Here is a 16,338-nt window from a genome sequence, read left to right as displayed (position 1 = left end):
GTCTACCATTGTTGAAGAGCATGTGGAGATGTATCTCCAACTGATCTCGCAAGATTTGATTGATGGTTCTTTGTTGAATCTACTCGAATCTGATCTTCATGTCTGTCTTAAAATTGAATCCTTCCTATCTGCTTGGTTCTTCATCGGCAGTGATTGTTGTTTTGATGTACTGGTTCTACAAGGGTTAGCACAACGATTTAGACCTCCCTATTTGCTCGGTTGGTTCTTTATTTGTTGTTCTGATGTGCTGGTCCTACAAAGGTTTAGCACAATGATTTACCAACGGTCTAACAAGTTTTGCCTCTCCAACAAGGAAGGGACAATGACGGCGGCACACCTTCAGCTTGCTTCCGTGCTTGTAGTCGTTGCTAGGTGATCTACAGAGCTCAATGTAATTTTTATTATTTCCAATGTTTGCTCATGATAAAGATAAATAGATCAAAAATTTCCCGCAAAAAAAAAGAATTAAAGGAACAAGCTAGAAGCACTTCAAAGGAGTTCAGGCACCAATTACACATGCTTACAGCAAGTGACCCATAATTAGCCTAGTACTGTAGATGGTAATGGCAGGGTTGCTAATATTTCCCAGCATTCTGAAGTGAACTAGCCTATTCTGATTTGCTCACATTAGTGGAAAACTGAAAATCCATCAATGCGGAAACAAATGAGAATGATCCAAACACATTAGTCCAAACTGAGGTCCTCGTCCAAACTGCTCACATTAGCCAAACTGAGGTCCTCGTCCGGTATCAGAACCAGAAAACAAGATTAGTGTAATTTCCGATATGTTTGCACTAACTCCATGACTAGAGATTGGGATACAAACCAAATCATCATGCAGTAATATTGCCTCTGGAATCTGGATAGCCGTCTTATGTGCCAAACGAGACCATGCATTTCAGCATTTTCATTATGCTTGCCACCAGTTAACTTTTTTGCAAAAACCATTTTGATTAACCTTCTGCAGTTCCCAAACGTTTGGATGAACCTCATGTCCAGTTCTGAATCTGGACGGATATAAAAGGTACAAAAGGTGCCACTGGTAAGACTCACAATTTCAAATTCACCAGACACAGATATGTACGTATATCGTGATTTTGATGGCCCTCTTATCCAGATGAGTAGGAAATTCCTGCAGAAAGACGATTCACTTTTTAGTATAAATAAATATATTCATAACATTTATTACCTCCGTCCCAAAAAGATTGTCTTAGGCTGGTCGTAATGGGAGTATCATAAGCGGTATCATGCATGTCAACTGGACTTTTTTATGATGTGGCACACAATTAAATGAGGAAAGAGGGTGTGGTATCATATCATGATACCGTATCATATTAAATGGTGTACTACTTTGTGTCATGCATGTCAATTAATAAGGCAACATAAGATACTAACTTATGATACTATGCATTACGAAGGTAGTATCATATGCATGATAGTAGTATATGATACTCCTCATTACAACCAACCTTATACAGTATTTATCTAGATACCGATGTATCTAACACTAAAACGTGTCCAGATACATCCATATCTAGACAAATCTGTCTTGTACAGTATTTATCTAGATACCAGTATTTATCTAGATACGGATGTATCTAACACTAAAACGTGTCTAGATACATCCGTATCTAGACAAATCTAAGACAAGCCTTTTGGGACGGAAGGAGTACAAGGCAACCAAGTCCTAAAACGTGTATATGCATAAAGGCAAACTATATTCATTAGTGACAGAAAATGTATATGAAAACTTCAGTCAACATAAATACTCAGTATCAGTCCGCAAACATGATGGTAGTATGTATGCAGTGTTAAAATTAATATCTGCGGAGGAAAAACAAGATCGACATAATTTTTTACTGCTATGTAAAAAAATGAAACACCTTATGACCAAGCAGCAGAACAGGATAGCAAAATACCTAAAAATGCAGACAAGAAAAATTATAGGCCAGACCTACAGACTGCAGTCACAGCAAATGAGGCAATGGCTAGCAATTCCTGATGGCACTGATTGCTTTGTGCTTGCCCTTTTATCATCTTATATCTGCATCCACTGTAATGCCATCCTCTGCAAGTCCAAACCCCGCCAACGTCCTCACACCTTTGATGATACCAGGTCATCTTCTCACCGTGTGCTGCCTGCAAAGGGATAAGGCTGCCTCTTTACACCTTTTCTATGTGGAATTTATTTGGTAATAAAACTTTGCAACCGGTGTATGTATCCAAACCAGGCTGGGCGGTAAATCTTGTGTTGAATCATGCATATGACAATGTAAAAACAGCCAAGTTTGAGAGTCTAATCAACTGACGCTGAAATGACATGGTTTGGGTGTAGATGCACCTTTGGATTTGTGAAACGCCTCGCTGTGGTGGCGGCCCTTTCCTCAACCCCGACTATTTGCCAATCTGCACAAGAACCATACATAATCAAACAAGCTGGGCTAATAATGGAGGTAGCGACCATACTAATATGGCATAGAAGGAGATACCTAGGATTGGAAATGGCGGTGACAAGCTGAGTTGCAGGAAGAAGACATGGCGACGAGCTGAATAGGAGGAAGGGAAAGTGGCGGGTGAATTTAGGGTTCATCATCAATTTGTTCGTTCAAGGACTTAGCACCCACCAGGGCCACGCATATTGCAAAGGGGGAGAGATGATATAAGTATATAACACGACATACTACCAGCCCACCGCAGGCACCAATTCCACTTACAATATATAATGAGTAAAGATTAAATATTACTCCCTCCGTTCCTAAATATAAGTCTTTTTAGAGATTCCAATATGGACTACATACAGAGCAAAATGAGTGAATCTACACTCTAAAGTATGTCTATATACATCCGTATGTAGAAAAGGAGGGAGTATTACAGATGGATGCATGCATTACCCATATACTACAATCAATTTAAGAGATACAATCTTATTTAATGCTACTTTCCTAACTAACGGGATCCCTAATATATAAATTCATGCACCCAATAAGTTCAGCTGATAAATTCATGAGAAACAAGTATATTGTGCACATCACCATTTTTACTCCCTCCGTTCCAAATTACTGGTCGCAGAAATAGATGTATCTAGAACTAAAATACATCTAGATACATCCATACCTGCGACAAGTAATTTGGAACGGAGGGAGTATTAGTTATCACACAACTATGGGTATTCAAAAGCAAAGCACACTGTCTCTACTCTCTACCATTGTTTACGCCTGCAGCCGTCCGGACCAAGCTGTCGGGGCGCAATTTGCCATCCACCGCGGTACCCCATCGGTCCGTAGACCAGTATGGTTGTCCAGATTCCGCAAAACAGGTTTTTAAATGCGCGCGCGCGGACCGCCCTCCATGTTGGACTTTGACACCCCCGGTCCACCTTTTCTTCCACTCCACCCCTGCTCCCCCCTTGCTTTGCATCCACGCCCTTCTCCCTCCCCTGTCGTTGTACCTCTCCGGCCGCCGCCCAGGCATCCTCGGATGTATGCAGTCCCCACCCACACGCCTATCCGCCTTGGACTACGCCACCGTCCACCCAGGATCAGTCCGTAGCCAGGTACCCCCCGCCGTCCATCACGCCCGGTAGGTGTTCCGTCAAATGCCATAGGGCTTTTTTGTTGAACCATCATTTTCTATTGTAAGCACGATGGCGAGGTACTCGGTGATGGAGGATGAGTTGTTGTGCGATGCGTGGAAGGTCGTATCTGTGGACTTTTTAGGCACGAGGCAAGGGGACTCGCTGTTTTGGCAAAACATGTGTGCTTCGTTTCTTGAGCAAAAGCACCTCACGCCCTACGACACACACTTGATCCATGATCTCAATGTGAAGTTGCTTGCCCATCGGTGGTACACCATCTTCAACACCGTCATGAAGTTTTGCGGTGCGGTTGCACAAGTGGAGACAATGTGGCCATCGCGCTTGTCAACCATGGAGATCATAAGTTTTGCTTCTTGTTGCTCCATATGTTGGTCAATTCATTGATTCACTCAATGTTTCAGCTTGATAATCATCAAGTTGTATAGCCCAAACACGCTGACGTGATGTACACAGGACCGAGGGGAGGCAATTTACGTTTCATACATTGTTGGATGAAGCTCAAGGGCAACACTGCAGGGGAGGACTTGTGCCGATTCTGACTCAAGTATCGTTGAATTTGGAATAGATGAATTCGAAGAACTTGTTGAACATCCGGTTATCTCAAATGTAATATTTACATTTGAACTATTGTTGTGCTAGGAATATTTGTAAGCTATTTATGGATGAATTGTGCTATTTTCTATTATTATTTTGAGTGCTACGGATAAAAAAGCAAGGGCGGGTATTTAGAGGACAGGGTTGGATGGACGGCCCCATATCCGTGTCAGCGGACCAATTACCGTGGCCGTTTTAGGGGATGGCGTTGGAGATGCCTTAGCAACTCATCGATCAAGTCAAGAGTCATCCTATATATAAAAGGACTAGTGAGTATCTACTACAGTTCAGAATTAAGCAAGAAAATAGATGAGATTCTTCCTCAACCTTGCCTCACAGGAAGAGAGCTGTCCCTTAGTCCCTCTCTCTAAAATCCTAGCACATATCATCGTATCATCGAATACCATTGCTTCAGTCTCAATGGGGGACCAAAGGGAGTGGCGAAAAGTGTGAATAAGTGACACTGAAGCTCAGGAGATGAATAACCAGAAGGAGAAGATGAAGATCCCATGATCCATCCTGCTGAGGATAAGACTTTTTACTACCAAAAACGATGCAATAACACTCGCTAAACCAGCATTAAACACACTCTCTGTCATGCCAGATGAAGACAGGATGACCACCGCCACAAGGAGTGCCGGTACACTGCCATCGTTAACACAAAGGTCTGAACATCAGATGCAGACATGCGTTATGATCTTAACTTGTCCATTTGCAGCACAGCTAAAAGAACATCGTCATCCCAACCGACACAGTGAAAAGATAGATATGGCAACCTTCCACCATGGGTAGTGCTGCTCACAACAGCCAGGTTGTTGTACATGCCATCGCAACCATCAGCCTTGAACCATCCAGCAAGGGTGGCCTGAGATGCAAGAAAGGTTGTTGTACATGCCATCGCAACCATCAGCCTTGAACCATCCAGCAAGGGTGGCCTGAGATGCAAGAAAGTTTGCTGATGACTGCTAGACTCAGGGAATGTGGGCAGGCACCAAGGAAATGGTCCACGTGGTGTTAGCATGGACATCCTGCAGTGCATGCTCATTGGCAGTGCCAACCCAAAAACGCAGATAATGAGCTTCACCACCAAGGAGGCTTCAATCACATCATCAAAGCTATGTGTAAGGAAGCTTGCTCTTTGGAAGTGAAAGATTAAAGGAGAGCAGCAAACCATCTAGTCCGACGACTACCGGTGACAGTCACCAAGCAACTGCGTCAACTAGGAAGAGAGAGTGCCACCACACATGTGGCAGATGTAGACGCAGGGACTGTCATACGATCTGCGCCTCCTACAAATGGCAGACATTGCCAGGCTAGCGCTAATGCAACTGGCTTGTGCTCTTATAATGTCGCCTGCCATCAGTCCTGACCTTGGCAAGGTTTCTGAAGGCTACATAAAGGACTTTCTTATGCACGTCTCAGTGCTGGATGGAGGCCAGCCTCATTCTGGCATTTGGCGGTGGCAATGGGAGAGGGAAGGCGGAGACGGGAGAGGCGGCCCAGGAGGAGTGCAACTCGAGAATGTCATTCTTCTTCCCTTAATGGTGTACTAGGGTCAGAGCCGACTCAGCAACCACCACCCAGGGCTGATGCCCTTGGTAGCACACTGCTAATCAGCAGACGTCCATGGTCACCCATGGTACACATCACGTGCCATGTTCCCTCCATGGGTCCAAATGCGCACGCAACCCATGCAGTGAGGGTTCGCTCTCATGACACCAGTAACGCTTTGGCCCAAATCCACTTAATGCACTGCCCACCTACAGAGTGGGCCCACGTGTACATGGCACCCCTCTCACACTTTAGTCCTCGCTTCGTGTCAAAAGGTTAACCTGCAGGTTTTGTGTTTGGAACAGGTGTAAACTTCCCATACGAGACTAATCCCATCACGGAACTGCACATGGGCCTCACACAAACGAGCAGGGTATTACATTATTGCTACTCCACGGCTTCGACAACTCCACCTATGTTGCCTCAACATAGCTGGTCCCAAGCCCAGGTAAAGGAGGAGGGTTGTGTTGGTTAGGCGGCGAGCCAACATCAAACTCAGCCACTCTTATGGAGATGAACCCAAAAGAATATCGTTGGGGTGTAACCCTCTTAACGACACGCCATATCATAACCCAGGTGTATTGTCAAATGGGTAAGAGTCGGGCCGTCACCCCCTTGGTGGCGCGCCGTATCTTGATCTGGATACAGTGACAAGTTAGCAAGGATCAGGTCGTCGCATCCTTAGTGGCACACTACATCGACACCCAAGTAATAAAAATGAGCAAGGGTCTTTGCATTTGACACGACGAGTGCAAAGGATAAGGAAGCTAGCCGAGCCTAGTAGGACCTGCTTAGGTAGCTGGAACATAGGGTCCCTCAGAGCTAGTTGATATAACGATGAGGAGTAATGTTTATACCCTTTGCGTCCAAGAAACCAAATGTAGGGGACAAAAGGCGAAGGACGTTGAGAATATCGGCTTCAAGCTGTGGTACACCGGGACAACTGCAAACAGAAATGGAGTAGGAATCTTGATCAACAAGAGCCTCAAGTATGGAATGGTAGACATCAAAAGGTGTGGGGCCCAGATTATCCTAAGTTGGTAGTTGGGGACTTGGTTCTCAATGTTATCAGCATAACACAAATAGGCCACAATGAGAACACCAAGAGGGAGTAATGGGAAGGCCTAGAGGACATTGTTAGAAGTGTACCTATAGGCGAGAAGCTCTTCATAGGAGACCTCAATGCCCATGTGGGTACATCTAACACAGGTTTTGGAGCGGTGCATGGGGACTTTGGCTATGGCATCAGGAATCAAGGAGATGTCTTAAGCTTCGTTCTAGCCTACAACATGATCGTAGCTAACACCCACTTTAAAAAGAGAGAATCGCATCTAGATTTTTATTAGTGGTTAACACTCTTAGCCAGATTGATTTCGTCCTCTTGAGAAGAGAAGAAGGGCGTGCTTGCCTAGATTGTAAGGTGATACCTCGAGAGTGTTGTCCCTCAACATAAGCTTGTGGTGGCTGAATTTCGCTTTCGGATTCATGTCCAGTAGGATAAGTGCGCCAAAGTCGCTAGAACTAAGTGGTGGAAGCTCAAGGAGGAGACAGCTCAGGCTTTCAAGGAGAGGGTCATTAAGGAGGGTCCTTGGAAGGAAGTAGGTGATATAGACAATATGTGGATGAAGATGGCAACTTGCATTCTTAAGGTGGCTTCAGAGGAGTTTGGAGTTACCAGGGGAAGTAGAAGCAAAGTTAAAGATACCTGGTGGTGGAACGATGATGTCCAAAAGGCTATTAAGGAGAAAAAAGATTGTTTCATACGCCTACACCGGGATAGGAGTGCAGACAACATAGAAAAAAGCGAGTTGTGAGTAAGGCAAGGGATCGGGTGTATGAGGACCTCTACCAGCGCTTAGACACGAAGTAAGGCAACAGGAGAATCTATAAGATGACCAAAGATCCGAGAGAGGAAGACGAGGGATGTCGACCCAGTCAAATGCATCAAGAACGGATCAGATCAGCTCCTAGTGAAGGACAAGGAGATTAAGCATAGATAGATGACGGGAGCACTTCGACAAGCTGTTCAATGGAGAGAATGAGAGCTCTACCATTGAACTGGCCGACTCCCTTGATGATACCAACATGCGTTCTGAGGCAAGGCGATGGGCCCTGATTGCATCCGCATTGAGGTGTGGAGAGGCCTCGAAGACAGCGATAGTATGGCTAAATAAGCTTTTCAACCTCATTTTTTGAGCAAACAAGATGCCAGAAGAATGGAGGTGAAGTATATTAGTACTCCCTCCTTCCCAAAATATTAGGCGACTAAGCCTTTTAGAAAATCCCAAATTCTAAGGCGTTTTAACACTCAACTCTCGATGTTCTCTCATGTACAATTAGTGTAAGCTAACCAATCGTGGATCAGCCAACCATGTTTGTTAAAGGATATAATGGAGAAAACTTTCTGTAACCATGGCTCAATAATTTTCAACCAGCCTTGCGCTAATTTCCGTGCCAAAAGCTTATACACCCTACATAATGGGAAGGAGTACCAACCTTCAAGAACAAGGGGGATGTTCAAAGTTGTACTAATTACTGTGGAATTAAGATGATGAGCCGTACAATCAAGCTATGGGAGAGAGTCATTCAGCACCGGTTAAGAAGAATGACAAGCATGACCAAATATCAGTTTGGCTTTATGTCTGGGAGGTCTTCCATCGAAGCCATTTTCTTGGTACGACGACTTATGGGGAGATACAAGGAGCAAGAGAAGGACCTGCTATGGTGTTCATTGACTTGGAGAAAGCTTATGATAAGATACCGCAAAATGTCATGTGTTGGGCCTTGGAGAAAACACTAAGTCTCAACAAAGTACATTACCCTCATCAAGGACATGTACAATAATGTTGTGACAAATGTTTGAACAAGTGATGGGGACACTGATGACTTCCCGATCAAAATGGGACTGGACCAAAGGGTTAGCTTCCCTAAATCTACCATAATCATCTAAATTAGTGTTTCTACATCTCATTTCTTGTTGATGATCGGCACTTGACATTTCAGGTACTGAAGTTTAAGAATTAAAAAAGACTTCCTGGAATCTAGTATAAGTCTGACATGAAATTAAAAATTACCATTCACTAAACATACAATGTCACATAATTTTAGCACCATCTACAAGCAGAGCTCCAATACTTAAAAATTCATTTCAACCCACAATTCCATGAATGCCTCGCTGGTATCCTCAACACTTAATGTTGTTCAACCATCACTTGTAAGAAAACAAGCGACTAAAAATTTAATATGTTATTGGTTGTTGATTGCATGTAGCTGGCATGAAGTACTGCTACTGTTGACTCCTTCATGAAGCATCTCATTTATCAAAACATCCTATAACTTCGCTTGTATTTGCTAATTCACAGCCACAAAAAGTTCATCTCAACCCAAAAAATCCGCACATGCCTCACCACTGTCTTCAACAATTAATGTTGCTGAACCATGTAAGCAGTAAAAACCAGCTAGTACAATTTTAACATGTTATTGGTTGTTGATGGCATGTAGCTGGTATGAAGTACTGCTATTACTGATTCCTTCATGAAGCATCTCATTTGTCCGAACATACCTATAACTTTGATTGTAGTTGCTATCAAAGCCACCAACAAGTTGCTAGCTTCAATCCTGTATTGCTGGATGCAAACTACTGTTATCACGAATTACCTGTTACATCACAAGAAGTTTCATTGGTGTGGCTGCAACAGCAAAGGGTAAAAAAAATAACATGGCAGAGGTTCCTATCACCTTACGAAGGTTTAACAGCAATGTCAAAAGTAATTTCTAGCAATGCAGGTAACTGTTCAAACACTAAAATACATGATAATACTGTGAGCAATATAGTTGAATACTTGACTATCTTGCTGAACACAATACTCACAGGGTTAACAACATATTAACAGAAGAACTTAATAAATCATTCCTACTTGTAAAGTTTTGGAGTTGGTGGTCTGGTCGTATGGAGGGGGGGAGGGGGGGAGGTAGATGGATGACCTTATCTGACACAGCACAAGGTTGTGGAGGAACTACACCTTGCTGAGTGTGCATCACTAGTGTTGAAGGAACTAGTTCAACTTGTTGGGAGGCGAATATAGGCTGATATGGCAGCAGGAGTTCACCCCAAACCTCCTAGAGCACAAGATCTTATCCAAGACCTTAGATCAGAACACTAAGTTCTATTATAAGAGTTCTGTTATAGGTAGTGGGATGCATAGTATGCTTACAAACTAGAGGTGAGGACCTCTATTAATAGGCATTGGGAAACCTTCACACCTCAACTTCTACTCATAGCTAGAAGACTCTAGAAAACAGCAGCTAAAGCTAACAAAACAAACAAATACTAGACTCGAGTAGAAGTATATAGTAGTCGTCAAATGGATTTGACTTTTCATTTTATTTTTATTTTTCTTCTCCTTTCTATTGTCCCTCACCATTGTCTCAAGGCCGCGCTACCAGACTTGCAACTGTCGTAGCCACCAAAATCAAGGAAGGAAGTTGGATGTCGAAGAAGATGGAGTCGTTGGATTTCAGCTTATCAAGATCGAATGTGATTTGGGTAAATTCCAACTGCTGCACTGCACTCTCCCAAACTCACATTCGAGATAGTCAACACTCCTCTCCTACAAACGTTAGCCAGTCTATTGTCCTAAATTGCACTGCACATAATATGAGTCGTACCTATGTATGGCCTTCGATCCCAAAGTGAATTAATTCAACATATAACTCGACTAAACATACTTAAAAGACTGAGTTTACTCAAGTCAAACATAAAATTTAATGTCAATTACATTTGCATGGCACCGGCAACTTACTAGTGGTAATAGAAATCCAGGTTGTGTGACATAATCATCATTTTCTTGTGATAATGATCTTTTTATTTGATTATTTCACTCTACCATAGTTGATCCAATCATCCAATTATGTAGCACATATTCAACTGGATGTTGTGAAACATGATTTGTATAACTACTCCCTCCATTCCTAAATATAAGCCCTTTTAGAGATTTCAACATGGACTACATACAGAGCAAAATGGGTGAATCTACACTCTAAAATATGTCTATATACATCTTTATGTAGTCTGAAATATCTAAAAAGGCTTATATTTAGAAACAGATGGAGTACAATGCTGAAGGTACTAGATGGCATGGTTACAGGGGATTATACAGGCCTAGGCTAGATGAGCGAATAATTGGGAGAGAATAGATCGATTCTTCTTGCCTAGCTCAAACATAGATAGATGACATCCTTAAGCAGTGCATGCTTATCCTTCACTTTTCCTAACACAACATGAACTCCTATGGAACCAGCATCTTTTGATCTTAGACATCCTTTAATAATAATATTCCACACAAGACTCGCACATCCATTTATCTACTGATGCAAGAACCTTCCAACAATCTCCTCCTGTTATACGACCATGACCTTAGCCTTCTTGATGGCAATTCTACCGCATTCGAACTACCGACGCACTAATGAAACACACTAAAATCCCCAACACCTGAGGTAAGTGACCAACAAAATGGGAATGCAGGTACATACAACAAAAGCAATGCCACTATTCCCATACAGTAACCGAAACACTCTACTCATCAGTTACACTAAGTGGTAAATCATTTTCAAATGGGCTTGCTTCCCAAACAGCTGAAAAAGAATAGGTTCAACAAATGCAAAAATGATCACCTCCCTATGAAAATAAATGGACAGGGAGCTAGGGAGCCAGAGACACAAAGGAGCTTAGCTTTCTTACATATTTGAGTGTACAGGCATGTCCTAACTGATCCGCTGTTAGATGGAGCATCAGGCAGCACAAAATTCTACTTGACTAAGCTATAAGTTCCTCCCAAATGAGGGTTTGCTTACTGCCTCATTTTTTAGATACTAAGCTTTCTTACATATCTTGATATGGACAAATATACCTACCACACAAACCAGTCAACTACTGAACAGTATGAATTCCTAGTTTATTTAGCTAGCATCGCCACACCATATTTGCAACGGCATTTTGAAGCGTACATGCCTTTTCAATAGCAAATAAATAACTTATGCTTTGGCTACCAACAAAGTAGTAGATGCTGTTTGCCTACAACTGAAACAACAATGTAGAGGGCAGCACAGGATACAGTTACTGAAAGCAAATATATAACTATAGTTACAAATAGTGCAAGACTGAAAGCAAATATATAACTATAGTTACAAATAGTGCAAGAATTCTCCGTACCTCCAAAAAGAAGCAGCAGTCTATGTCATAGGAGTTATGCCCTCACCACCTTCACCGACATCCATGTCCTTTCCATTGGGCAAGGTCTTGTTTCCCGTGCTTTCAACATCTGTCTGCTTACTTGACTTCCTCTTGCTATACTTCTTCTCATACCGATCCACCTTATGCCAATCCACCAAACTATTATGTTGTTTAGTCTCAGGAAGACCTTTCCTTTCACCTCTCGGACTCTCCTGAGGGCGTTTACCTTTACACTCCAGTGCAAGAACCACAGGGGCTGTGGGATCAGATCCTAAATCCTGACTAGCATTCCAGTTACTTCTCATCTCTGCTCCGGTCTCAAGATAGTCCAGATGATCCATCATATTGGTTACACAAAGTCCCAGATCCTCATTGACCTTCCTTCCATAAACCAATCCATTCTGCCTCTTGCCCTGCCTCTTGCCCTGCCCTGCCAAGACAGACACAGATGCACTGCCAGAACGTGAAATCCTCGGTGACCCGTTGATCGCCAAATGAAGCTGCAGCGCCAATGCCTCGTCTGGCAGGTCCGGATCACCGGGACCCTTGCTCTCTGACTCCTCGCCTACAGGAACGAGGGCCATCGCATCCTTCCAAGCTGGCCTCACCTCCTCCACAACCTTCCTCGGCGAATTCAACTTAGCAGCAGCGACAGGCCCCCCCTTCCTCCGCACTGCAGGACTAGGCTCTCTGATGACCAACTCCAGCTTAGGAACAGATTCGGCGCCCACATTCTTGCTACCCACCTTTACTGTAGGGCAGCAATCGACGCAGACGAAATTCTCCAAATCTACAGGCTGGATCAGGGCAGTACGGTGCTCAGCGGGGATGCAGTGGCGGTGGACGCAGCAATTGCAGCTGCGGCAGGTGGCTGAGTCATCATGCGGCAGGTTGTCCAGGTTGAGGCAGTAGGAGCAGACGGCGCCAGAGCGAAGGAGGGAGATACATTCAGAGCAGAGGAGGACGACGCGCCAGAGGGAGCGGAGGGGACGGAGTGGACGTCGCTTGGCGCCCGGCGCCGGCTGCTGGAAGCGAACGGAGCAGCAGTGGCAGCGGTTCAGATCGGGGAGGCCGCGCGTGGGCGCGGGGTGCGGCAAGGTCGGGCGGGGGGGCGCTGCACGGCGTCGCGGGCGATGTTTCGAGAGGAGACGGGACGGCGGGGTGGCGGGGTCGGCGTCGGGGACGGGGGCGGCGGTGGCGGTGGCGGTGGCGGTGGCGGAGCTGGGTGCGGCTTGCACCATGGGAAACCTAGGGTTTGGGTGGGTAAGTGGTGGGGAATCCGGCCCGCGGAATGGGATTTGCTTGGGCGCGATGTATGTTGCCGGGTGGTGCGATGTTCCGGGGGACCCAACTAGATTTTGGAAAGAGGATGTTTTGCATTTTGTTTGAACTAGCAAGATAACATTAAGATGTATTTGTATGAGTTATTTATCTTACGAGAGAAAAGGATGAATAAGGAAAAACCTTATTTACAAATATGAAAAGAGGTGTGGGTACTTTTTTATAAAATTGTCATAGTTTCCTTTCTTCTGTTAGATATAAATCGGACGGCTTATGTTGCAGGATGGCAGGCACACCATCATTATCAATTCTGTTTTTTATAAAAGTAGAGTAGATATAAATCCATTTGATGGCATGGCTGAGAGCATCCATCTTAGAATCCCTATTTCCAAGTCCGTTTGATTTTTGTGGGGTTTTCTTTAGATTTTTTTGCAGTCTTAAAAATTAAAAGTCAAGAAATGACACATGCATTGGTTTAGGTTATGGTAACGTACGATTCCCGAGTTTGCTTAACGATTCTCCTGTGATTTCGTTTGCCGGTAAACTTTGTGGATTGTCTGGCGATGGGTTGTTGCTACATATGATTTGACCATGATGCATGTTTTCTGGGGAAGGGGGGCTGGTTTGATTGGCAGTTCGTATCTATCTTCTTCCTCTCTCTATATCATGTCGTCTCTAGAAGACTCCTACAAAATCTATACCCATCGCCATCATTGTATGAGCCTATAAAAAAGGGTTCTCCTCCTTTTCATCGTCATCGTCTAGGTTATTTGCACAACTGCCATGAGTAGATGTCCTCCAAGTCAATCATCGTCACCATCTTTGTCGTTCAGCAATCTGCTGCCGGCTGCACTTCCGTAGCCACCCACCTTTACCGGTTTTGATGTAGTCGGTTGGCTTAACTCCTCACAAAAGCATGACGGCACACTGCAAAGTAGATGCGGCGAATGCTACCGAAAGATGGTGTTGAGGGCGTCTCCTCATTCGGGTTGTGCATAGCGACGGCTTTCCACGCGGACATGCCCATCGCTCTTCCCTCTCTTCTCCCAATGTCGACGACGGCATCGTGTGCACGCGTGTTCATGGCCTTCTTGGCGAGTGGCGGCCACATCCGCGTCTTCACCCCCCTCTTGGTCAGCCATGGCATTAGGCGGCGGCGCCCTTTTTTGCGTCGTGTGCGCCAATTGTTCGCACCCGGGTGCACGTTGCTGACGAGCTACCGCGACGCGCAATCGTAGCGCCCACATATGTGTTCATCCACGCAGCCGAGGGACGCATCCTCGTGCTCGGGTGGCGGTTGCCTCCCGTGTCCCCGCGCCTGCAGGACGCATCAACCTCACATGGCGGCATCCCCGCGCTCTGCCGGCCCGAGCTTGCATGGCCATGTTTTGGGGCGAGATACAACTAAGGAATATCTCCAACTGCCTCACTAACGTGGGTGAGCAGACGCAAAGGCTCTTCCAGCATGGGTTCCTCTTTTTTTTCTTTGAGTATGGATTGATTGATCCGCACTGTGCATATTGCGATGGCGTATGCAGTGGAGACAATAATCTCTTATGCAACTGCTATGGCACGATAGGGTCATCGTCACGCAGTTGCAAATGCACTTGATGCCAGCGACCTCGCTAGGGAGCGCGTGTTTCTTGGATACACTTGTAGTTGCAAATGTTGCATTGATCGGAAGATTCGATTAAGTTTCACACTGCAGATTGTAACAGCCCGTCGCTGACCGAAGATACAGGTAAAATTGCTCAACCTCCATCGTGTCAAGTTGGTGCATCAGGTAGAAATTTTATTTGTCATGCAATGGAAACTAATACTGTGTTTAAACACGGTTGTGCATATGCGATGAATCCATTTGTCGAATTAAATAATACATGCATGAGCTAATGACCTTGGGAGGATTGTTGAAATTTCACCTTGAGAGTAGTACATCAGATGGGGGAGAGCTATGGGACTAGTGTGTGGTTGTTTACTGAAACTGAACTGTTGCTAATCTGCTTCAGTTAGGAAAAGGTTGGCAATTGTTTTTATGTATTAGATAATGAGCAAGTGAAAGTAGTTGAATGGAAATAGTATGTTTTGCATTGTGGCTGTTGGATATATCAAGCCTATGAACAGATTCTAGGAGGTTATTCGAAGTTTAGTTGGTTGTTGAAGAAGAATCAATTTATAAATGAAATCTTTACGCTAGCGGAACCTGAAAACACAAATCAGTTTTGGTAATCTCAATTTCAGCTTCATAAAGAAGATACGGATTTCTATATTATTTAACCAATTGAATTTTACATTTATTGTGTCTGTCTCACTGAAGTTGCTAGTCTGGAAAATCGTCCACTAAAAATTGGTAGTCTGAAAAATAGTGTACCGATACTAAAGTTGCTAATCTTGTTGCATAAGATATGTCTTCAAAAAAAAAGGTAGGCTTCCCTACTTCTACCCCTTCTGATTTGCTTCCTTTTTATAGTTATAATATAGGCGTTATATCCTAATTTTCACTTTTGTATCCTAGTCCCTCATACTAGATTGAAATAATTCTCCAGAATAAACTAATATGCTAAGGCCTCTTCCAATGCACAAGTGCTAAGATGGGGTGCTAGGTGCATTAAAAAGTTTAGCAACCAATGTCCCCAATGCATAGATGCTTAGTTTGTTGGTGCTAAGCTTCCTTTATTTAATTGTTTAACAACTAAAGTCTTTCATTCATTGGGCAAACTTCTTTCATTTAAGTGCTTTGCATAGGTCTGCGCGCTTGGCATTGGTTCTTCCTGGGGTCACCAAACTCCCCTCTCTCCTCTTAACTATTTAGCCACGTCATATTTTTTTACCTATGTGGCATGCTTAGCACCTGTACACCCATGGAACATTGAGAAGGGTATAATAAACAAGCAAATGTACTCATTGCTTAAACAAAGGAGAGGAAACATCCTTCTCCATTATCTGTAGTGTATTTTTCAAGAATTACTCTACAATGTGTCGCGCCCTTAGTGTGGAAGAAATAATAATGCTAATTTGGTGTTTATAGTGACAAAACAAGGGTCAAGGATTGCATTAGTGCTTCAATGACTGTGGTGTCTTGTTTTCA

At 44.0% G+C, this 16,338-nt stretch overlaps 1 protein-coding gene across 7 annotated transcripts; it reads right to left on the bottom strand.

The window, feature by feature from the left end:
• Positions 1-465: 465 nt before the first annotated feature.
• On the bottom strand, positions 466-13,285 carry LOC125524880 (uncharacterized). 7 transcript variants are annotated; one of them, XR_007291016.2, is made up of 7 exons: positions 11,952-13,279; positions 9,303-9,397; positions 2,490-2,546; positions 2,342-2,406; positions 1,920-2,139; positions 827-1,132; positions 466-730 (listed from the first exon to the last, which is right to left on the bottom strand). XR_007291016.2 is itself a non-coding variant. In XM_048689916.2 (2 exons), exon 1 carries the CDS (start codon positions 13,211-13,213, stop codon positions 11,972-11,974), a length of 1,242 nt encoding a protein of 413 aa, XP_048545873.2. In that variant the 5' UTR covers positions 13,214-13,279; the 3' UTR covers positions 8,794-9,397; positions 11,952-11,971. The 7 variants fall into 7 exon arrangements, 1 of the variants encoding a protein (XP_048545873.2); XR_007291017.2 differs by having other exon boundaries at positions 466-961; positions 1,054-1,132; XR_007291018.2 differs by having other exon boundaries at positions 466-961; positions 1,054-1,132; positions 1,955-2,139.
• Between the last annotated feature and the right edge of the window lie 3,053 nt (positions 13,286-16,338).

Source organism: Triticum urartu, chromosome 7A (assembly GCF_056163025.1).
Source record: "Triticum urartu cultivar PI428250 chromosome 7A, HENAU_Tu73, whole genome shotgun sequence".
Lineage (NCBI taxonomy): Eukaryota > Viridiplantae > Streptophyta > Magnoliopsida > Poales > Poaceae > Triticum > Triticum urartu.
Note: the sequence above shows the minus strand (reverse complement) of the source record. Positions and strands in the feature narration are given on the sequence as shown.